Source organism: Cervus elaphus, chromosome 11, assembly GCF_910594005.1.
Source record: "Cervus elaphus chromosome 11, mCerEla1.1, whole genome shotgun sequence".
In the NCBI taxonomy this organism is placed as follows: Eukaryota; Metazoa; Chordata; class Mammalia; order Artiodactyla; family Cervidae; genus Cervus; species Cervus elaphus.
The window spans coordinates 11299484-11323884 of NC_057825.1; the positions used below are offsets into that span (position 1 = coordinate 11299484).

General features: G+C 54.5%; 1 protein-coding gene across 1 annotated transcript; it reads right to left on the reverse strand.

Annotated features, from left to right (window-relative positions):
* Positions 1-24401, reverse strand: ADGRD2 (adhesion G protein-coupled receptor D2). The gene is given in 23 exon segments (XM_043917172.1): positions 1-15; positions 63-116; positions 257-298; positions 4464-4584; positions 5436-5551; positions 5639-5772; positions 6338-6491; positions 6782-6884; positions 7143-7246; positions 8637-8769; positions 8771-8790; positions 15695-15800; positions 16425-16548; positions 17259-17393; positions 18120-18231; positions 19423-19704; positions 19965-20050; positions 20404-20502; positions 20896-21537; positions 21860-22072; positions 22431-22494; positions 23042-23139; positions 24275-24401. Coding segments are annotated over 22 exon segments (2895 nt in total). The 5' UTR covers positions 23078-23139; positions 24275-24401.

Sequence of the window (24401 nt, forward strand, 5' to 3'; positions counted from 1 at the left end):
TCAGTGCTGGGATCCCTGCCAGAGGTGGGGCCTCCCGCCCCTCGGTCCCCAGGCCTGCCCACCGTGAATGCCTCTGCTGCCTTCTTCTCAGCCATCCTCTGCAGGGCGCTCCGGACCTGGAGGATGGGTCAGGGGCAGGGGCAAGGCTGGGACCCTTCTCCGACCCCCATGGGCCGGGTGCAGAGCCCCCTACAAGTAAGCCCTACCTGACCCCACCCACATCCCACCCTGGCAGCAGCCAACGTCCCCGACTTACCTCTCCGTTGTAGGCGGCATAGACCAGGAAGATGTACGGCCCCTGGGGACAGACCCAGGGTGAGGGTGGGTGACCTCCTGGGAGGCCCCCATCTCCCACTGCCTGGCCTGGCACCACAGCACAGACAGCCCCAGAGACATTTAGAGACACTGGCCAGTGAACACAAGTCCTGCCCTGCCCGCCAACCCGCGATGAGGAGTGGGCAGTTGTGGCATTCCATGGCAAAGAGAACCAGGAGGACCTGGCCCTGCCAGATCCCATGCCTTCAATCTCGGGTCACCAGGCAGCCTCTCTGCCCTCTATCCCTCCACACCCCACCCCCCTGACTTGCCCTGTCCTCACAGCCTCGCCTTCTCCTGAAGCTCCAAGGCTAAATGAGATCCAGAGACAGAGATCTCACTGCATTCTGATTGTTCAGTTCAGTTCAGTCACTCAGTCGTGTCTGACTCTTTGCAACCCCATGGATTGCAGCATGCCAGGCCTCCCTGTCCATCACCAATTCTTGGAGTTTACCCAAACTCATATCCATTGAGTCAGTGATGCCATCCAACCATCTCATCCTCTGTCGTCCCCTTCTCCTTCCGCCTTCAATCTTTCCCAGCATCAGGGTCTTTTCCAATGAGTCAGCTCTTCGCATCAGGTGACCAAAGTATTGGACCTTCAGCATCAGTCCTTCCAATGAACATTCAGGACTGATTTCTTTTCAGATGGACTGGTTGGATCTCCTCGCAGTACAAGGGACTCTCAAGAGTCTTCTCCAACACCACAGTTCAAAAGCATCAGTTCTTCGGCACTCAGCTTTCCATTAGCTGAATGCCTCTCTGAGCCTCTGTTTCTTATCTGGGAAGTCGGGATGCGGCCAGGACTTGCCTTCTGCTGTGTGTGAACTCCGAGTCACAGCTGGCTCCTCCCCACACACTCAAGGACTACAACGCCGTGGCCCCTCACCAAGCACCAGCGTGCTTGACCCTCACAGCAGCTCCATGGTGGGAGCTGGAGGGAGGCTCATTCTCCCCATTTGATGGAGAGGGTCCTGGGGCTGGGGGTGGGGACAGAGCAATGTGTCCCAGGCCTAAGTGTGGACCTCCACCCGCAGGTGGCTGGTGGAGCTTAGGACTCCCTCACCTTCCACCTGGATGATGCAAAAGGCAACAGTTCCTCCCCTGAGGCTCAGACAAGAGGATACAGGTGAGGGGATGTGAGTTCCTTGAGGCCCTCTAGCTTCCCAGGGCTGAGAACTGGAGCCCCAGGGCCCTACTAGTCTCCGTGGCTCCCAGGCACCAACTGGGTCGCTACCAGCCCCAACACTGCCCCTAAGCCAGACCCTGGGGGCTCCCAGCCCCACACACCGGCCCGTGCTCCCCCTGCAGCTCTCCGCACAGCGTCCCCCATCCCATCTCCTTTGACTCAGTCCTTGTGCTAAGTCGCTTTGCGAGCCCGTGGACTGGAGCCCATCAGGATCCTCTGTCCATGGGATTCTCCAGGCAAGAATACTGGAGTGGGTTGCCATGCCCTCCTCTAGGGAATCTTCTCAACCCAGGGATCTAACCCGTGTCTCCTGCATTGGCAGGTGGGTTCTTTGCCACTAGGGCCACCTCCCCACACCCAAACAAATTCACTCCAATCCAACCACACCAGCAAACTGTCCAACATCCTCCAAGGCCGGGGTGGGAGTCTGAGCTCCTTACACCAGCTCTGGGGACCCTGCGTGGTCTGGCCCCTATGTTCCCTCCTGCCCCATTTCTCACCAGCTCCCCCGACCCCATGTTTCCCTCCATCTGATCTCACTGTGCTCCCCTAACTTAAAACTTTATTCCCCTCTCTCCATGCAGCATTCAGGCATTCACTGAGCACCACGCCTCCAGGGAATGCCCGCTCTGCCTCCTGATTCGCTCTCGACTAACCCTCCTGCACCTCTCAGTCTCAATCACACCACACTGCGGTTGTATGGTTTTGGTGTCTGTCTGCGCCCCCCAAGGCTGAGAACTCCAAGGGTGGATTCTTTGATCCTGTGCCCCACCACGGTCTCAGCATGCAGCCCAGCTCAGGCACAGGGCGGGCGCCGGGGAAGAACTTGCTGAATGGCTGAATGAAACCATCTTGTGCCAGGTTATGCTTTGCCCTTTGCAAATATCATCTCAGTGGAACCCAATAGTGTTCCCATGAGGTGGAGATTATGATTCCCTTTATACAGACGTAGAAACTGAGGCCTGTCGCCGCTTGTCTAGGCCTCTCAACAAGACCCTCAGACAGGGAAGGTGTGAGCCCCAACCCGTCACAGGACTGAGGCTTTGCTCTTCCCGCACAAAACCTGGCAGAGAGGCCAGACGGAAACAAACCACCCCCAAGAGCAGATAAATGAGTCCGGGCAGATTTCAATCCCTCCAGCCCCAGCCCTGCTCCCTGGTCACTTGGGGCAGGTCCTGCCCAGCTTATGCCCCAAGACAGAGTGAGAAAGGGGTGAGGCTGGAGGTTGAGCGGGGAGAGAATGGCATGGAGCGACAGCAGGTATGACGGAAGAGAGAGGAGAGGGAAAGGCCGGGCCTGGGGAGGGAAGCATCCAGGAAGGATTCAGAGAATGTGGCTCTGAGCCGACTTGGGAGCTGCCCTGAGATAGTCATGGGAACATCAGAGCGGGGTCAGGTCTCATGCCTCCTGACCCCTCACGAGGCAGCCTTTCTCCTCTCCTTTGACCTAAAGGTCTGAGGCTGGCTTGGGGGCGGGCGGCAAGAGGGGTGACCCTCAGAGAGAGGGAGAGGCAGGGGAAGGGACCAAGAGACAGGGGGTCAGAGCCAAGAGAAGGGGAGATGTAGAGAGAGATCCAGGAAGAGGCAGGTGAGACCCACACCAGAGGAGAAGGGGACAGGGAGAGGGGTCTGTGACAGAGACCGAGCCTGAGAGACAGAGGAGGAATCCCAGGAAAAACTCAGAGACGAAGTAAATGAGACACCGAGAGAGGAAGGGACCTGTCCCGAGAGGGAGGCGAAGAGGGCCGTGAGGGGGATTCTGGCCCTGTGGCTGTAGGTCTGCCCGCCCGAGGGCCATGGGCAGGGATGGAGCTGGAGTAGTTGCCATAGCAACAGGAGGCTGGTACCCGCCCCGCCCCCCCCGCCTGCCACTCTGAGGCAGGGTGGAGAGACCTGGGCAGGGTCTCTCTGCTAAATGGGCCGAGCTGGGATTCCAGCCCGTGGAGCTCTGGGAGTGCAGGGCTTGGAAGAAGGGCTTCTCCGTGTCCGTCTGTGTCCCCGGCTGCTCATCCCCACCACTTCTGCGGGAGCCGTGCTTCTTTGGGAAGAGTGTGGGAACCCCAGGTTTTCTTCATTCTCCTGGCCCCACCCCGGGCATGACCCCCATCCTTCCTGAGCTGTCTGCTGCTTCCCCAACACCTCTGTTCTTTCCTCTCTCCATTCCCATGCTTCTTGGCAGAGGGTGGCGAGTCCCCAGGGCCCAGGGGGAGACGATACCATGGACCAGGACCCTGGAGCACTTGGTGTGGACCACAGGAAGAGGTGCTGGGGGTACGAGGGAGGCCGAGGGGCCGGTGGGCCCGCCTGGACGGACCTCCCTCCCAGCACTCACTCAGTCCCTGGGTTGTGGCTGTTTGTGTCCATGCCCGAGTCCCCCACAGATCTGCAGACCTCCTGAGGACAGGGTGCCTAGTCTGACCCACTTCTGTGGCTCCAGGACACGCAACCAGAAGGGCACACAGGAGGATTCCTGTGGTCCCATGGTACTGCTTCCTTTATGTGGATCATGTTCTTCCAACTAACACCTTTTCTAAACTGCTGTTTTCACCAGTGGAATAGCTCATACTGCCCTACAGTAGGCCACCTGCAGACCCCAAAGGGAGAGGCCCCTGGCGTCCTGCACTCCTCCTCCTTAGCTTCTTGCCAAGGCCTGAAGTGGCTTGAGCACAGCCTGGAGGCTGGGACTTCTGCTGTGCCCTCGAGCATCAGGGCGCCAGGCATCTTAGCCACCCCCTTCTGGGCCTCAGTTTCCTCAACTGTCTAACGGGCCACAAAATCCTCCCTGAGGTTCTGCTCTTTGATTGGAGGTTTGACCCAGTCCCCTCTCTCCCACCCTCCCCCTGGCAGTGTCCCCACTGCCTTGGTGACAACCACGAGAGAGAGGACACTCCCTCCCCAGGCCCCTGACCAGCCCACCACGCCCTCGGAGCTCCAGTGTGTGGCCCAGGGCCCGGAGGTACCTGCAGGGAATTGAGGCCCACGGCGGCGTAGGCCCAGGCAGGGCTGAGGTGCACCAGCAAGCCCACCAGCCAAGTCAAGCCCAGGACAGGCAGTAGGACCAACACCGGCTTCACCGTGGCCCTGCAGGACAGAGGCGGGGCCGGGGGAGGCCAAGGGCCGGGGCCGGGGGGGGAGGTCCCTACAGGGTTCTGGGGAGGGCAGTCCCTGGCAAGCATATGGAGAGGGGCTGGAGCAGCAGACCCGGGACTGCGGCTCAGGACTTGGGTGTAGCTGTAAAGCTCAAACACCCAGAGTGGCAGGGAGTAGGGGTGCTGGAGCTAGGAAGGTGGGGTCCCAGGTCCAAGCCTGGCTCATCCCCAGCCTGGCTCAAGGGAAGGGAGTGGCAGCTGTCTAGGGGGAGGGCTGAGGCCTGGACAGTGGGTCCAGGGGCCATGGATCTGGAAGGGCTTCCTCTTCCCCCTCCTCAAATCCCCTGGGGGGCGACCATGCTTTTCAAGGCCCCACTGCCTTGGCTTGCCCTTCTCTTGGCAGAGGGTAGAGTGGCCAAGAGGAAGGCCTGGGGTGTGGGGGGGTGGCCCCTCCAGCAGGATATGGTCCCATAGAGTGATGGGGTTCCGGCGGGGGTAGAGACCTAGACTCTCACTCTGAACCTGAACTTCTAGGGACTGCCTCATTTAAGGGTCCCCTCCACTTGACTCCACCAGAGACAGTGCCTTCTGCGGATGGTGAGTCCCCAGGACAGTGGCTGGTGTCTACAACGCCCCTCATATACACACAGGCTCCACCATTACCATCCACACATCCACACGCATGAGCACGTGTGCACACACAGCACAGACATGTTGCACACACACACCCATCTATAGCCTTACACACATGAGCGCACATGGCCACACATACGCCCACCCTGGACTCACGCATGCTCACACCTGGCTCCCCCCCTTTCTGACTCCCCCAGGCTGGGGTCTCACCACATCTGGATCCTGAGCTGCTGCTGCACGCAGGGCTGCGGGCTCAGCATGCGGGCGCGGCGGCGGGCACTGGATACGGTGACAATCACCACGCGGACCAGGATGCAGGTGTTGGCCTGGAGATCTGGTGTCAGAGAGCAAAGGGGGCTCCCCCTCCCCTGACCCATCCCTCCCCGGCAGGGCCCCCGGGCCTCTCTGCTCACGGTCAGCACGAAGAGCACGGGCCCCACAAAGGCCCAGATGGCGTCTGTGTGCACGTTGAGCCAGCAGTGCCCAGTGGCCACGTAGTCATGCGGGGACATGGCCAGGGTGATGGCCACGATGGCCACAGGCACACCTAGGGGGATAAGAAGTGACCTCAGGACCACACCACCCATTGTGTCCTCCCTGGGAGCCAGCCCCCGTCCAGAGCTGCAGCCCCCAGCCACCCCACAGTAGCAGGTGTAATGGCAGCACAGGGCGATCCAGGGAGTGGGGTTGGGTGGGCTTGATACTTGTGGGTGGCATTGGAGCCCTGAGAGGTTGGGAAGTGGAAGAGCTAAGACAGAACTGAGGCCTTAGGGCTGAGAATCAGCAGAGTTGGAGGCTGGTGACTGGCATGGGCTTAACTGGGGCTTAGCTGGGGCTTAGCTCCCAGATTAGGGAGGCGGTGCTGGAGGCCAGGAGCTGAGGTGGTCTAAGTGGAGGAGGATTAAGAACTGGAATTGGGTAGAGTTGGAGGTTGATGGAGCTGAGTTTGTGTCAAGACATGGGTGCTGGGCGCCGGGTGGTGCTGGGTGCTGGTGGAGGAGGTGAGTGTGGCACGGTGGTGGGTATGGGGCGGTGGGTATTGGGCATAATGGAGGCCATGCAAAGCACAGTCGAGGGGAACAGAACATGAATGAGGAGCAGAGGGACCTCACCCCAGCCCGTGGCGTAGTAGAGTGGCATCCGAGGGCCCGGGCGCATGCTCACGGCCACCACCTTGCTCCACAGCAGCAGCCCCTCCACCAACATCCAGAAGAAGGCGACCAGAAAGAGAAGGTGCATCACAGCTGTGACGGCCACGCAGGCCACCTGGACGGGAGGGTGGGCGATCCCCACTGAGGCCATTTATGGGTGCAGTCCACCCTGGGTCCCCTGTCCACGCCTGGCATTGCCAACCCAAAGCAGTCTGAGTAGGTGAGGTCCCCGGGTAGCGCCGCGGGTCCGGCTCCAACATTCAGTTTTTCCTCTTTAGGCCTTACTCCTCCCTGGAAAGGGAGCCGGGTGCAGACCTGGGACGGGGTCGGGGGCAACCCAGAGAAGGTGGAAGGTGTTTTCCCAGCCACCCCTGAGCCCACAAGCCCCCCCTGCTGGTTGCCCACCTTGCTGGCCTTTGCCCACTCGCTGGCCATGAGGAAGCCCTCAGCGGAGGCCAGGGAGAAGGTGAGGTTCTTGTGGACCGTGGCCCGCTCTGACTTGGGGACCCTGGACAGACAGCGGAGGTGTTAATGGGGACACCACCACCAGCCCCCACCCCCATCAGCCCCAGCCTCGCCCACATCCGGGTGAACTGGCTGATGAAGGCAGAGAGGGCGGCTCCACCGGGGCCCACAGCCCCAGGGGAGGGCCCCGGACCGGGGTCTACCTGGACTCAGGGTGGACGCCCTCCCAAGGAGGGATGTGGAGGCTGGCAAGGGGTGGGGTGGGCTCAGGGTGCTACAGCGGGTGGTAAGCCTGCCTTACCCAGCCGCCAGGAAGAGCAGGAAGGTGGTGGAGAGGGCACAGAAGGACACACCACAGCCCACAAACGAGAGCGTCCTCAGCAGTGACTCCTCCTCAGGGCCTCTCTGGAGGAGGGACAGAGACCTCGGAGGGCAGGAGCCAGCCACCACCCTGAGCTGCCGGCACCAGGCCTCACCCGCCCCCGCCGGCAACTCCCAGGACAACACCCACCGCCCCACACCCACCCCCAACCCCCAGGCCTGCACACAGCAGGCACTTAATAATGAGCATTTGCATGTCCTCCTCTGCTGGCTCTCCCTGAACGGGGGCCAGGCTTTCACTGATTTCTCAGCACTGGACGGGAAGTGGCCGACACACCCGTGGGGAGGAGACGGCATGTGATGACCACCTGCCGAGGCGGGAGTACGGGGCTGGCACGAATTACTTACGATGTGTCAAAGGTGCACGCTCTGTTTTTACAGGAAAACTGCATCAGATGGCACGTTTCTCGAGTGTGCTCCCCAACACGCCAAGTGACCCCAGCATTCCTGGGCTCAGGCCCACCTCACTCCACCTCTTGGTGAGTGACCACTGAGTCCCTTTCTGGCTCCAGCCAGCCCACCTCGCTTGGCCTCCTCCTGGAATTTGGCTTCCCCCACCCCCAGTCTGTAAACGCTGGTACCTATCAGAGGCCTGCTGTGGCTGAAGCTCCTTTTACTTCTAACTGCATCTCAGCCACGGCTTTACCTACCAGCTCGCTCTTGTTTCCAGCTGAGACCCCTCCTGCCATGAGCACTAGGCCACAGGACCCACAGCCCCCCAGACCTGTGGTCCCCCAAATCTGTTGCCCACCTGAGCCTTCTCGGAAACGAGTCCCTCATCTTCTAGTGGCCCTGGACCCTGTTGCCCTCAGCCCAGTCTCCGGGTCTCCCCACTGCTCCCTGGTCCAGGGTCCCTCCCTTCTCCTAGGCCCCTCGCTGCTTTCCCCTGTCACCACCCCAGCCTCACTCCTGGCACCGCGGGCTCCCTTGTGCAAAGACAATGCCTGCTTCACCCCCTTCCACACTTCCTCTGCAACAGGACCACCATCCAAGCACGTGAGCCTGGCATTCCAGGTCTGTGTGATCTGACCCAGGCCCACCTTGCCCACCGCCACCCCCCACCATGGACATTGCACTGAAAGCCCCAGACTCATCGCAGTTCTAGAATGTAACTTGTCTGCCATTTCCAGCCTCCTTGGGCCTCCCTTGTGGCTCAGCTGGTAAAGAATCCGCCTGCAGTGCAGGAGACCTGAGTCCGATCCCTGAGTTGGGAAGATCCCCTGGAGAAGGTAAAGGCTACCAACTCCAGTATTCTGGCCTGGAGAATTCCATGGACTGTACAGTCCAGGGGTCGCAAAGTGTCAGACACAACTGAGCAACTTTGACTCTGCCTTTGCTCAGGAGGCCCTCTGCTTGGCACGCCTTTCTGTTCAACTCTTGTTCACCTTCCCCTGCCCCCCTCCCCAGCACTCACCTGGACGTCATACACCTGCAACAGGACGGCAAAGTTGGTGCTGTGGTTGCAGAAGCAGATGGTCGAGCCCTGGTACAGGGCAGTCACGGAGCAGCCAGTGGTGGCCCAGGAGCCCCCTGAGTCTGGGCTTGGGGTGAGTAGGGGACAGAGGGCTCTTGAGATGGGCTGCACATGGGGGTGGGGGCAGGGGGAAGCCTTTCCACAAACCCTGGGGTCTCTCAGTGCCCTGCCTCTATCCAGTTATGTGACCTTGGGCAAGTCACTGCTCCTCCCTGGGTCTCTATTTCCCATCTGTGAAATGGGAGGATGGGGCTGAAACCAGTGATCAGTATTAACTGCATTAATTACTAAGCAACAGTGATTGATCTTCATTCCCTGGCTTGGGATATATCATCAACTCTAACACCCATTCCACAGATGAGTCTCTCCCTACTCTAAGTCCATAGAGTAGGCTTACATAGCTCCTATGACAGGGAGCTCAGTACCTCCTGAGTAACAGGCTCTTCTGCCCCAGTTTGTCCCCAGCTGAGTGGGGCCTGGAACCACCCCCACAAGGAAGTTGATGAATGGAGGCCAAAAACCCACTTGAGTCCTGCCTCATCCTCAAGTGGAATGGATGTCTTTTTTTGTTTGTTTGTTTTTTAATGCCTTATTTAAAGAACTTGGAAACTCACCTGATGCTGAAGTTCCAGAAAGCACAGACAGGCTCCACCAGCTTCGGAGGGAAGGCCTAAGGGCAGCCAACAAGGTCAGGGCAGGTATGTGAGCGCACGTGGGCAAGGAGAGAGATCAGTAGATGCAGGGAGACGTGGAGACCTCCTGTGTTTGAGGGGCTGGGGGTTGCCTTGTATAAATCATGGGTGCAGTGGTTGGAGAAAAATGCTAGTGGGAAGGCACAAAGAAGGTGAAGTGAGTAGAGTTGCAGGCTGGCATTATGGTTAATATCAAAATCCTAGGAATGAACTAAATGTCCATCCTTTGGGGATTCTGTAAAAGAGCTCCCAGAAGTACTGAGTTTAGCAAGGCTGCAGGATACAGTATCATTATATAGAAATCAATTGCATTACTATAAACTTATATGAACAATTTAAAGTTGAATTAAGAAAACAATACCTTTTACAAAAATATCAAAAACTCTCTACTACTTAGCGGTGCATACATGCTCAGTTATTAAGTCATGTCCTACTCTTTGTGAACCCATGGACTGCAGACTGTCAGGCTTCTCTGTCCATGGGATTTCCCAGGCAAGAATACTAGAGTGGGTTGCCATTTCCTCCTCCAGGGGATACTCCTGACCCAGGCATGGAACCTACGTCTCCTGCATTTGCAGGCAGATACTTTACTGCTGAGCCACCTGGGAAGCCCATTCTACTTAGAAGTATATCTAACAAAAAACCTTCAAGACCGGTACACTGACAACTAGATATCACTGCTGAGAAAAATGCAAGAAAATCTAAATAAACGCAGCGATATACCTTGATCAAGGATTGGAAGACTCATTGTTAAGATGCTAGTTCATCATCTTATTTCAATTTGGGAGATTTGGTGCAATCCCAATCAAAATCCCAGTAGGTTTTTCCATAGACATTAACAAGCTGATTCTAAAAAAAAGATTTTTTGGCTGTGCCACATGGCATGCAGGATCTTACTTCCCTGACCAGTGATCACCTATGCCCTCTGCAGTGGAAGTGCGGATTCTTAACCACTGCCAGGAAAGTCCCCTGATTCTAAAAGGTATACAGCAACGTGAAGACCCTAGGCCAGCCAAAGCAGTTTTGAAAAGGAAGTATAAAGTTCAGGACTTACATTAACTGATTTCAAGGCTTACCATACAGATACATTAATCAGGACACAGAGGATTAGTGTATAGATCTAGGGAATAGAATAGAGAGCTCAGAAATAGACTTACACATATATGGACAATTGATTTTCAAAAAGGTGACAGGATAATTCAAGGGAGAAAGAATAATCTTTTCAACAAATGGTGTTGGAATGGGATATGGCAAAATATGTCTATATGGAAAAATATGAAGTTCAACCCCTACCCAATGAAATATGCATAAATGAATTGAAACAAAGCTGTAAATGTAAGGCTAAAATGAAAAACTCCTTTGAGAATATCTTTGTGACCTTGGGATAGGCAAGTTTTCCTAGACATGATGCAAAATGCATAAGCCATGCAAAAGAAAAATTGATAAACTGGACTTCATCATATTTAAAACTTATCCTTCAAAAACACTGTTAAGAAAAGCAATCCACAGACCAGGAGATATTATGTACAAAACATATAGCTCACAAAATACTTGTATCCAAAATATATAAAGAATTCTTACAATTCAATAGTAATACAAATAATTTAAAAATTGAGGAAGTACAAAGCTGGAGGCATCATACTCACTGATTTCAAACAATATTACAAAGATACAGAAATTAAACAGTATGAGATTGGCATAAAAACAGACATACAGATCAATGGAACAGAATAGAGAGCTCAGAAATAAGCCTCTGTGTGTATGGTCAATTAATTTATGACAAAGGAGGCATGAATATATGATGGGGAAAGAACAGTCTTCTCAATAAATGATGTTGGGAAAATTGGACAGCCATAGGCAAAAGACTACCCACTCCAGGATTCTTGGGCTTCCCTTGTGGCTCAGTTGGTAAAGAATCTGCCTGCAATGCGGGAGACCTGGGTTCGATCCCTGGGTTGGGAAGATTCCCTGGAAAAGGGAAAGGCTACCCACTCCAGTATTCTGGCCTGGAGAATTCCATGGACTGTATAGTCTATGGGGTCATGACTGAGCGACTTTCACTTCACTTCAGGCAAAAGAATAAAACTTGGCTACTGTTTTATACTATATACAAAAATTAACTCAACACTGAACTAGACTTGAATTTAAGACCTGAAACCATAAAACTGCTAGAAAAAAAACATAGGTGGTAAGCTCCTTGACATAGCAAAAATATTTAAAAGCCAAAACTATGCAGTTAAACACAGGCAGGAGACATACAGACAGCCAATGAGTACATGAAAAGATGCTCAACATCATTAATCATAAGGAAAATGCAAAACTACAGTGAGATATTACCTCACATCTGTTAAGATGGCTATTACCAAAAACACAGGAAATAACATGTTGGCGAGGAAATGGAGAAAAGGGAGCACTCATACCCTGTTGGTGAGAATGTACATTGGTGCTGTCACTATGAAAACAGCACAGTGGTTCCTCCAAAAATTAAAAATAAAATTGCCTTATGGGCCAGCAATTCCACTCCTATATATATCCAAAGAAAGTGAAGATACTAACTCAGAAATGATATATGACACTGCTTATTACATGAAACTCTGCTCAGTGTTACGTGGCAGCCCGGATGGGAGGGGAGTTTGGGGGAGAATGGATGCATGTATATGTATGGCTGAGCCCCCTCGCTGTTCTCCTTAAACTATCACAACATTGTTAATCAGCTACACCTCAATACAAAATGAAAAGTTTTCTTAAAAAGAAAATATATTAATATATGCACCTCCATGTTCACTGCAGCATTATTTTCTAAAGCAAAGATATGGAAACAACCTGTGTCCATTGATGAATGAAAGAATAAAGAAACTGTGGTGTGTGTGTATATATATATATACATACACACATAAATATATATATAGTGGTGTGTGTATATATATATGTGTGTGTGTATATATATATAGGCTTCCCTGAAAGCTCAGCTGATAAAGAATCTTCCTGTAATGCGGGAGGCCTGGGTTTGATCCTTGGATTGGGAAGATCCCCTGGAGGTGGGCATGGCAACCCACTCCAGTATTCTTTCCTGGAGAATCCCCATGGACAGAGGAGCCTGGCAGGCTACAGTCTATAGGGTCACACAGAGTTGGATATGACTAAAGCGACTTAGCATGCACACATGCCTATATAAAAATATAAAACAGAATATTCAGTTCAGTTCAGTCGCTTAGTTGTGTCCAACTCTTTGTGACCCCAGGGACTGCAGCACGCCAGGCTTCCCTGTCCATCATCAACTCCTGGAGCTGGCTCAAACTCATGTCCACCAAGTTGGTGATGCCATTCAACCATCTCATCCTCTGTCATCCCTTTCTCCTGCCTTCAATCTTTTCCAGCATCAGGGTCTTTTCAAATGAGTCAGTTCTTTGCACCAGGTAGTCAAAGTACTGGAGTTTCAGCCTCAGCATCAGTCCTTCCAATGAACATTCAGGACTGATTTCCTTTAGGATGGACTGGTTGGATCTCCTTGCAATCCAAGGGACTCTCAAGATTCTTCTCCAATCCCACAGTTCAAAAGCATCAATTCTTCAGCGCTCAGCTTTCTTCATAGTCCAAATCTCACATCCATACATGACTACTGGGAAAACCAAAGCTTTGACTAGATGGACCTTTGTTGGCAAAATAATGTCCCTGCTTTTTAATATGCTGTCTGGATTGGTTATAACTTTTCTTCCAAGGAGCAAGCGTCTTTTATTTCATGGCTGCAGACACCATCTGCAGTGATTTTGGAGTCCAAAAAAATAGTCTCTCACTGTTTCCATTGTTTCCCCATCTATTTGCTATGAAGTGATGGGACCAGATGCCATGATCTTAGTTTTCTGAATGTTGGGTTTTAAGCCAACTTTTTCACTCTCCTCTTTCATTTTCATCAAGAGGCTCTTTAGTTCTTCTTCGCTTTCTGCCATAATGGTGGTGTCATCTGCATATCTGAAGTTATTGATATTTCTCCCAGCAATCTTGATTCCAGCTTGTGCTTCATCCATCCCAGCTTTTCTCATGCTGTACTCTGCATATAAGTTAAATAAGCAGAGTGGCAATATACAGCCTTGACGTACTCCTTTCCTGATTTGGAACCAGTCTGTTGTTCCATGTTCAGTTCTAACTGTTGCTTCTTGACCTGCTTACAGATTTCTCAGGGGGCAGGTAAGGTGGTCTGGTATTCCCACCTCTTTCAGAATTTTCCACAGTTTGTTGTGATCCACACAGTGGAAGACTTTGGTGTAGTCAATTAAGCAGAAGTAGATGTTTTTCTGGAACTCTCTTGCTTATTCTTTGCCTTTTTGCATTTCTTTTTCTTGGGGATAGTCTGATCACTGCCTCCTGTACAATGTCACAAACCTTCGTCCATAGTTCTTCAGGCACTCTGTCTATCAGATCTAATCCCTTGAATCTATTTGTCACTTCCACTGTATAATCGTAAGGGATTTGATTTAGGTCATACCTGCACATATGCAAATATAAAACAGAATATTTTTCAGCCATAAAAAGAATGAAATCTTGCCATTTGAAACAATGTGATGGACCTTGAGGCCATTATATTAAGTAAAATGTCAGAGAAAGACAAATACCTTATGATCTCACTTATATGGGGACTCTATAAAAAAAATCAGGCTCATAAAATACAGAGAACAGACTGGTTGCCAGTGCAGGTGGGGCAGGGGCAGGGAGAAAAGGGTGAAGGGAGTACAACAACAAAATTAAGAGAGAGAGGATCCATGTGGTTTGCATGAAGAAATGTCAGTAATCAGAAAAGCAAATAGCAGGCTAATGCAAACATTTTTGAAAAAAAAAAATAAAGACTATTTCCTATATTTTAAGAAGCCCAATGACATCTCAAAATTTTTTAATTAAAAAAATGAATGAAAACTGAGAAAAAATTTGAACTTATAAAACAGAGGAAGCTACATGAATGCCTGATAAGTGTATAAAATGATGCTCAAAATCATTGATCTTCAAGGAATTGCAACTTAGAACCACAATAAGATGTTAATACAAAACCATTATAATGAGCAACAAGCAACAACATAGATGATACTCAAAACCAACATCTGGGCAAAAGAAGCCAGACTATAGTACACATTATATGGTTCCTTTTATATGACACTTTAGAAAAGACAGACAATCTAGAGTCACAGAAAGCAAAGCAGTGATTTCCTGGGTCAGAGTGGGGAAGGCTGATGGGGAAGGAGCTTGAAGAAGTCTTTGGGAAAGGTGGACAAGCTGTGTATCTTGACTGGGGGCAGTAGCACATGAGTATATACACTGGTCAAAACTGATCGCATTGTACATTTAAAATGGATGGTTTAGTATATGTAGATTTATGTACTTTAATCTGATTTTTTAAGAAGTCTTGAGATGATATACAAAAGACATAAGCTGTGGTATATGATTGTATTTGTGTGTGTGTGTGTGTGTGTGTGTATGTGAGTGTGTGGGCACATGTGTCCAGGATTGGTGGTTTTGGGGAAAGCAGACTCTAACTTTCCCTGAAATGCTCTAACGCTTCAAAAGCAGGAAGGAATTTGTGTTTTACATGTAATGAATTAAATGACATATCCTGCTGATATTTCCATGTCAGTTTATAGCAAAATACCCCATTCCTTACATAACCTCAGCTGACATTCTATTGTGTAGCTCTACAAGGCTTTTTTGTTGGGGAAGGGGGCGCACTGCGTGGCATGCAGGATCTTAGCTCCCCAACCCGGGATGAAACCTGTGCCCCCTGAAGTGGAAGTTCTGAGTCTCAGCTGCTGGACATCCGGGAAAGTCCCTACAAGGCTTTTAAAGTAGTCCCCTGTTGATGGACATTCAGGTTACTTTCATGCTTACAAAGCACACTGCAAGGTGGGGCTCTCACATCTCCTTATGTGATCTGATGAGAACCACCAGTTTTTTGAGCCATGAAGAACTATAACAAAATCCCAGCTCTGCCACTTAAACAAACACGATAACAAAATCCCAGCTCTGTACCAGGCACACCAGCTTCCCTAAGCTCATGTTTGTGGACTGGACAGTTGGAAGATTAAACAAACGCAGCTTATTGAAGGCATCTGCCATAAAGTAAGCATGCAGTGCATTACTTCCCTTCCCCCTCTCTCAAAGACAATGGATGGCATGTGGATGTGTATTTTTCTTGAACAGTTTTAGACCTTGGTTCTCCAGTGAACAAATACTGGGATGTGTTTGGGGGGGTGGGGGCGGGGGTGGGCACCAAACCAGGATAACTGTCCCAGGTGGCTGTTTCCCAGAAGCACCACATAGTACCTGGGTCTGGTGTTGCAGGTGAAAGGTCACAGCTGTGTTGGCCTCCCCAGTTTCATCCCACACCTCAGAGGAGATGATGGCTGACCCCACCTGGGTGCTTAGGAATCTGTGGGGAGAAAGGGAGCTTTTAAGGGCACCAGGTGTCTGTAGGGGAGAGGTCACACGTCACTGAGGTCATCAAAGATGATACCCCTAAGTCCAAAGAAACATTAGCAAAAGTCCTGTGCGGGGAATTAGGGCACCTGGGTTCCATTCTTGCTGGTAATTTGGCTGCCCTGGTGGCTCAGATGGTAAAGAATCTGCCTGCAATGCAGGAGACCCTCCAGGGTTTGAACCCTGGGTCAGGAAGATCCCCTGGAGGAGGAAATGGCAACCCACCCCAATATTCTTGCCTGGAAAATTCCATGGACAGAGGAGCCTGATGGGCTACAGTCCGCAGGGTCGCAAAGAGTCAAGACACGACTGAGCGACTAACATTTTCATTTTCTATTCCCTCCCTGAGACTCAGTACTGGAGCTGGGACCCCAGACAGGAGTCGAGCCATGTTCCCACCAGCACATCTTTGCGAGGCCCAGAAATCTGTGTGTGTCAGGGGTGAGCAGGTTTGGCCATGGGCTGCCAAGGGCAGATTTGCCCACCACAGTGGGGGTGGGTTCTGGGAGGGAATGGAGGCCTGGCCTTCCCTGGGGAGGAGATCCAGGCCCTCGGCAGCCTACTGGGTGGGACTCACCTCTGCATTCTGCTTGTTTCTTCAGGACTGTCTGGAGCCCGTGGCTCTTGGCCAGGGGCCCCCAGGGTGTGCTGGAAGACACTCGAGCTAAACCAGCTGTGGATCACGGTGACTCCAGAGAGGCCTGGATGAACAGGAGGAGGCCTGAGACCCACCCAGTGACTGAGCAGGCACCACAGGTCAGTCCCGAGGGAAAAGCTCTGCCCACTTTACAAATAGGGAAACCGAGGCACATAGAAGTTAAATGACCTCCCAGAGATCACTCACTAGAGAAGTGGGCAGAGCCAGAATTTCAACCGGCCGTAGTTGACGTGCTTAAGCTGGCAGCTCCACAGCCCTTTGCCGCTTATCCTAATCCTCCACCCCAGATGGAGTTTGGGGTTTGAGGGGAGGAGACTAAGTGAACACCTACTATGGGGTAGGTGTTTAAGCTCCTAACAATCCAGTGCTGCTGCTGCTAAGTCGCTTCAGTCGTGTCCAACTCTGTGCGACCCCATAGACGGCAGCCCACCAGTCTCCCCCGTCCCTGGGATTCTCCAGGCAAGAACACTGGAGTGGGTTGCCATTTCCTTCTCCAATGCATGAAAGTGAAAAGTGAAAGTGAAGTCACTCAGTCGTGTCCGACTCTTAAAAACCCCATGAACTGCAGCCTACCAGGCTTCTCCGTCCATGGGATTCTCCAGGACACCCCAATGAGGCGAGTACTAATCTTACAGATGGGGAAACAGTTCTGAAAGCTGAAGTGACTCATTCACAATAGTAGAGCTAGGAACTTTGATGGTTGAGATTTGACCCAGACCCCTGAGGGTCCCACCACCCGTCCCCCTCGCCCACCTTTCCCGAGGAGCCGCCTCACTTCAGCAGCGGGGATGCGGATGTGGCCGGGCCCCTCTGGATGCCCGCCGGGCACCGTGAACACGTAGCCCTCCGTGATGGCCTCCCTCAGGCGTAGGCGCTGCACCTCCAGGCCTGGGGTCAAACGGGGCTGAGTGGCTGGACCTCAGGAGGGAGGTCTTCAAGCTGGGCTGGCCCAGCTGGCAGGGTCTGCTTACCCTGTCCCTGCCACACATCCAGGAGGCCACCATTCCTGCTCAGAGAGGCTCAGCAACTTGGCCGAGGTAAATCTGACATTTCCAAGTCCAGGGGGACAGGGTGACTGAGAAGGGGGAGTCGCTGGGGGGCAGACCCTGAATATCAGTGAGCTGCCAGAAACCAGTGGGCCCCTGAAAGACCGAAGTTTTGCCTGACGTTCCACTGTCAGTGCTTCCCCACTCAATCTGTAATACAAACATTCACTGAGTCTGGTCCTGAGATGCAGAAATGACTCAGAAACAGCCCTGGCACTCAGGGAGCTTCAGGCTGAATCACATTAATTGCCACAGAAGCAACAAAAGATAAGTTCAAAACACCAGGGTAACAGAGGAGAGAGGAACTGACTGTTGGGAGAGAGCTAAAACTGGGGAAGGCTTCCTAGCAGAACTGACGCTCGAGCAGGGTTCTGAAGGATGTATAGGAGTTTGCTAGGAGGTCAAGAAAGAGAGTATTCTGGATGGAGGACACAGCATGGACCAGGGCAGAAACAGAAAGGAGAATCGGTGGGAGTCGGAGAACTCCCAGTGATCAGCGCTGAGGAGGATGTCTGAGCCCAGGTCCCACCCACAGCCAGTTGTGTGGGACAGGTTGGGGCAGGCTCACCAGCATGGTGGTACTGGAGGTGCATTCGAGGCCGCTCAGAGGTCAGCATGGAGTTCAGCAGGGGTGCCAGGCGCTGCACACTTGCCACCAAGGCCATGGGTCCGCCAACCACCTGCGCGGAGGCCACAGCTGAGCCCCTCTCACGCTCCACACCCCACTGCTGCCTGCCCTGACTGCTGGGGTTAACACATTCTCACGGATCTGGGAGGTGGCCCGCCTGCTCCGGACCATCAGAGGCTCTGCCTGAGGGCATCCAGGATCAAGTCCTGGATCCTTAGCCTGATATTTGAGGCCCTGCCTGATGAACCTTCTCCGGCTTCTCCAACCCAGTCCTAAGCCACGTTGTCCTCGACTCAAGCTGAAGGCCTCACAGTGCTCTCTGCCTGCTGGTAGGCTGTTTGCCAATGGGGCACACTCAGAAGGCAGAGCCATGCCTTTTGCTTCTTTGGTCTGACAGGTGCTCAAGTTTTAGCTTCTAAAAGAAAGCCATGGGGTGGGGGGGTGGTGGTGTTGGTGGGTGGTGCTGGTGAGGACAGAGCAGGGATGGGGATCATGCATGGTTGGGACCCCTCCTCTGTGCTGGGCAAGTCACCTGATTGACACCTACTCCTGTCCATTGCCTAAGCAAGCCAGGTATGATCATTTTTCCACAATTTTCCAGGGAAGAAAACTGAGATTCAGAGTCCAGTTTGCCCCAGTCTGCCACAGTGTTTCAGATCCCCAGTAAAATGTGGGGTTACACCCTCCCCAGGGTGGGGAGCACCACTTGGAGAGGTGAACATCCCACAGAATCAGCCTCCTGGGTTGTGCCATCCCCACCCCACCCTCAAACCCAGGTTTCGGTTCTGAGGTCACAGGGGACCATGCCTGCCTCTGAAGCCCCAGAGGTCTCAAGGCAATGTTCATGACCCCGTGTTTTCTCCCTTCTTTGAGCTGACGATTCCCAGGTCTACAGCCGCTTCTGCCACGATGAGATTTCCAACACCCTCATCATCTGTCTCTTCTATTCTCCATGGCCGAATGCTTAGTATAGTGGACCTCCCACTTAAGGTGGACAGTGATTGTTGGATGTGGGAGGCCCTTGTTGACTAGTGGCTCTTAATTTTTAATTGCAGGAGCTGTTGTTCAAGAGCAGTTGTTTGTGGAAATTCAACTTATAAAACAGACAAACGAGAAGCTTCTCCAGATGGATGGTAAGATGGAGCTCGGAGATGGGTGCTGACTTGCCCACGGCTACACAAATGGGTGGCAAGGTAGGAACCAGAGCCCAGGCCCCTGTGGCACCCAGCCCTGCCAGCCTCACCTCACTGACTGACAGCCACGCACCAGCCAGCGGCTCCTCCAGGACCAGGCTGGCTACAGACATGACAGCCTGGCCCAGCTGCTCCCAGGGCCCTGTCGTGGGCTCTGGCTCCCACGTCCCAAGGGCGGCCACTCTTTTCAGAAAGCGCAGGACAGCCAGCAGTGCTGCTGGCCCCAGTGGAGCTGTCTCCTTTGCCAGGACTCCCTCCAGGATGCTCAGGAAGCTGGCGGCCTCGGTCAGGGACAGGTCTCCGTGGGCTTCAGAGAGAGGGTCAGGAAGGAGCTGTGGGGCAGAGGAGCCGCTGATGGCGGGTCTGGCGGTCACAAGGGGGATCCCACCCCCCCGCCAGGGCCTATATGCTTGGTCTCTGCCCGTCTTCTTGGTGGGTAGGATCTAACTACTCATGAGCCCCCAGCTCTCAGAGTGCATGGGTACATGAACAACCTTAATTCCTGCACACACATTAGGTGGGTGTCCCCTTTCCAGGTGAGGACACTGAAGCTCGTGGAGGCCACCCGAAGTGCCCCTGGGAGGGGGCTCACCACAATAGCGTTGGCCAAGGCATTGACTCGGCTGATAACATCCTGGCCAGGCCACGACTGGGCGTCCTGCAGCCGCCGGTACTTCTCTGCAAAGCAGTGGATGCCAGACTGAGCCCTGGGCAACCTCCTCCCCAGAGGTGCCCCATCCACCCTGTGCCGCTTGCGGGGGCTGGGCACACTGATGGCGGTGTGTCTGGAGACTTAGGTGTCCTGGATGGGGAAACTGAGGTACAGAATGGCAAAACCACCTGCTTGAGGTGAACCCCACAATCTGGCATTCTCCCCCGGTCAGAATGGCCCCATTTATCTGTGGTCTAGACTCCACCGAGGCCCCAGGATGCTGAGAAGATTCCCAATTCCCAGGCTGTGCCAACTGCTCCTCCCTCAGCATACACTGGTCCATACCCAGCGTCCCCTTCAACAGAGCCGGACGACGCACCTGGCCGGTAGCAGCAGAGGAAGGACAGCGGCTGCAGGCAGAGCAAAGAGCCCTCGGTGTGGGGTCCTGGGTCCCACGTAGGGCACTCCTCTGAGGGCACTGGCCAGGGTGGGAGAAGTGTCAGGGCCGCCTCCTGGCTCCCCACCGTCTCCACGACCTATAGCCCATTCGGGCCTTGAAGGCACCGGCACGCCTGAGGGGGCACCAGGACGCGCAATCCTGGAGTTAGGGGGCGACGTGGGAACCGGAGAGAGGAGCGCTGCAACCAGCACTGGGCGGAGCAAGGCGGCCGCGGGGTTGGGGGCGGGGGAGCGAGTCCCTTCAGGCTGCTATGACTAGGTACTAGGTAATGGGGGCCTGGAGAGGGCGTGGCCGGACTTGGGTGTGGCTCGGTTGGCAGAGGTGGGCTGGGTCTGGTAGGAAAGCCAGGAGATTGTGGGTGGAGCCAAAGGTGGGCGGGGCCTGGCAGGCAGGAGGCGGGACAGACCATACCTGGACAGAGAAGCTGCACCCACACCGGCGGCAGCAGCGAGGGTGTGACGTCCAGGGCGCCCAGATCCCAGCGGAAAAGCAGGCCGCTGGGGGGCGGCGCGCAGGCCCGTGCCCGGAGCATTTGCGCGGGGCTCAGCGCGCGGGCCCACAGGTGGAAGTCGGTGAGGTTGCCGCTGAAGGCGTCGCGCGCTGAGAAGCCGCCGCCCAGAGAGTCCTGGTCCTGGCCCAGCACGAGGATGCCGCCAGGTGGCAGAGGGTGGCCGGCGCCCAGGCCCCGCGCCCCAGCGCGTCGCCGCCCATCGGCGAACAGCGACCAGCGCCCGCCGAGCTGCTCCCACGTGGCGCACACGTGGTGCCAGCGGCCGTCTGCGCGGAAGGCAGCGCGGAAGGGCGCGTGATGCCCGCGCACCACTAGCGCCGCGTGCACGGCGCCGGCCGGCTCAGCGAAGGCTCGCAGCTGCAGCGCGTTGGCCAGCGTGGGCACAGCCAGCGAGAAGAGTGCTGCTGGGTCGGACGAGGTGGCATCCCACTGCACGTGCGCGCACGCTGTCAGCTCCCCCAGCTCGGGCAGAGGCGTCCGAAGTCTAGCAGCCAGGTCCGCGGATCTCTCCCCGAACATCAGTGCGGCCGTGGCGCGCGCGCCTGCAGGGATGCGCAGGCCTCCGCCTCAGTTTTCCCACCTGCACACACCGTCCCGCCTCTGACAGCCCATTGTCACATCTGCAAAGCCCGCCCCCTTAAGCTTTGGGTGCCTCCCTCCCTCGGGAAGGAAGAAATGGGGACTCCAGTGCCCCTAACCCAGGGGTAAACCCTCTACTCTCAGTCCAGGACAAGGGGATCTGAGATTGCCACTCGACTTCCTCTGGGCTCAAACCACAAAGACTGTCACAGAAGGCTGCTATCTTGAGGTCACCAAAGCCCCCTCCCCCCAGCCCCCATTTTTAAAGCCCCAGCCCAAACTCACGCCTCTGCGGGGGTCTTCGCAGAGGGGCTTCTCTTTGGCCCACCCAGATGGGGTCAGGCAGCCGTGCAGCAAGGAGCCCATGTGGGGGTGGCAGTACCAGGTGGCCCAACCGCTGCTCACAGGACTCTTGGGCCTGCCACCAGCTCAGCCGCTGCCCTGGGAACTTGCACACCTCGTCTGCAGTCTCCACTACCTCTCCAGGGGCCACTGGAGCTGCCGGGTGGGAGAAGGGTCTATGGGGGAGAAGTGTGTGGGCATCTGACCCTTGCCGGGTGAGTGGGGCGGCAGAGCCAAGGATATTGGGCATGGAGACATTTGGGGCTGGAGGGGGCTGAACCCTGGCTATGCTAGCAAGTTTTGTCCCCTTGCTGGGTCTGTTGTGTCATCTGACGTGTAGTGATAGGAATGACATGGACAGGAGTGATGCTTTCAGCCCAGGGCTTGGTATAGAGGGGCTGAACTAGACTGCGCATCCTTCTTCCTTTGCATTCCAGGCCAGTGTGGCACATGGACCAGGGGCTGGCTGAGCTGGGGATGGGGAGAGCCTCTCTGGGGCATCCCTCATACCAACCTGTGACCCAAGGGTTCCTTGATTCACCTGGAGAGTTGGAAGGGGTCCCAGAGAGACTCCTTATCTGAGAGAGAAGACAGGTGGGGTCTGAGTCAGATCCCCACACCCATATGTGCTGTTATTGAATGTCTACTGTGTGCTCCAGCGGGATACAGTGGAGGTTGCAGGCTCTGCAGTCAGACCTGGATTCACCCAGAGTGTGATCTTAGGCAGGTCGCTTCATTGCCCTGAGCCTGTTCCTAGCATCTGAAGTGAAAGTGAAAGTGTTAGTCGCTTAGTCGTGTCCAGTTCTTTGTGACACTATGGACCTGCCAGGCTCCTCTGTCCATGGAATTCTCCAGGCAAGAATACTGGAGTGGGTTGCCCCCTTCTCCAGGGGATGTTTCCAACCCAGGGATCGAACCTGAGTCTCCTGCATTGCATGTGGATTCTGAACCACCAGGGAAGCCCTAGCATCTAGTGGATGCTTTATTCTAGTTCTGTGCCAGGGACTTAGCTTGTGTAACCTTTGCAGTTGCCTCATGATGTGAGGTGGCCACTTGGAACCCTAGCATCTTTGAGTCCCCTTGGCCTCCTCCCCTCCATCCCCTGCCTCCCAGAGGTTCAGGTACCAGGAAGGCTAGGAGGCAGTAGCACCAGGCAGCCATTCTGGATCCAGCAGGAGGAGCAGGCGAGGAACAGCAGAGATCACGGGCGTGGCCAGTGTAGACTGAGGAAGGAAAAATGCACAGGAAGGCAGCTCAGTGTCCCGCTTTGCGGTGCTACCCATTCTGCCATCCTGCCCCTCGTTTGGCTCCCAGACCCCACTGGGCTGGAAGCCCAGGATGGGATGGCCCACGCAGGGGGGATGACATTTACTTGCACAAAAGGGATGGTCTCCAGGAGCCTCTTCCAGGACTGCAGCTGGAAAACACTGTAGCCCTGGTGAGCTGGTGGGGAGGAGGGTGGGGACAGCAACAGCCCACTGGCCAGAGAGGGACGAAACCAAGAGCAGGGTCTCCTGAGGTCGGGGGGTGGGGTGGGGAAGGGAGAGTGAGCTCCCGACCCTGTAGGTCTCCTGTGTTCTTTGCGCTTCTCAGCCTGGCATTCAAGGCTCTGTTGCAATCAGGCTTCTGCTGAGCTCTCTGGCCTCATCATTTCCCCACACAGCCACCCTTCCCTTGCTCCCCACGCTGCTCCCGTTTCCCCAGGCCGCATCCCTTCTCCAGACCTTTGGCCATGCTGTCCCTCCTTCCCAGACTGGTCTCCCACCCACTCTGAGGCACCGCCTACAAATCAGCTCGCCGTCACTCCATCCACCCAGCACCTGCGGCAGACCTGCCACCACCAGGCGCTGTAGTTAGCTGAGGAGACCCTAATCACAGGTGATTTGGGGGCTGCTCTTGGCAGCCTAGTGGGGGTGGGGGCTGGGTTCAGGTCTGAAAGAGCCCTGGCCAGGCACAAATGGTCTCAGAAAACACTGGAAGTCAAGTAATGCCCCCACTGGGTTCCACCATTCGGCCTCAGGTCACCTGGAAGTCTAGAGCCATCACCAATGATAATTCGTTCCCTTTCTCCTTTCCCAGATAAACTCTATAAGCATGAATATCAAACCCCAGCCCGGGAGGACACGGAGAGTCACACTTTTTGGACTCTGAAAAGCACCAAACTTATTGTCACCTCCCCCCTCTTTTAAACAGCACCTGTGTCCCCCAGGGTCCCACCCCCAACCCCAAGTCGGTGGGGGAATTTTAAGAGTCTGGTCCGGGCACACAGTGTGGACTCAACTGCTGACTGCCCGCCTCTCTGTTCACATTTGTCCGTGTTTGCCCACAAACTCCCTGGCACCCCCCTTCCTTGCTCACCGAACACTCGTTGGCATTCAGAAGAGAGGCGAAGTTTGGTCGCCCCACTGCACGTCCCTTCTTCACAAGAGGCCAGCGGGGAATCCCTCGTAGGCTGATGGGCCCCGGGGGAGGGGGGCGGCACAAA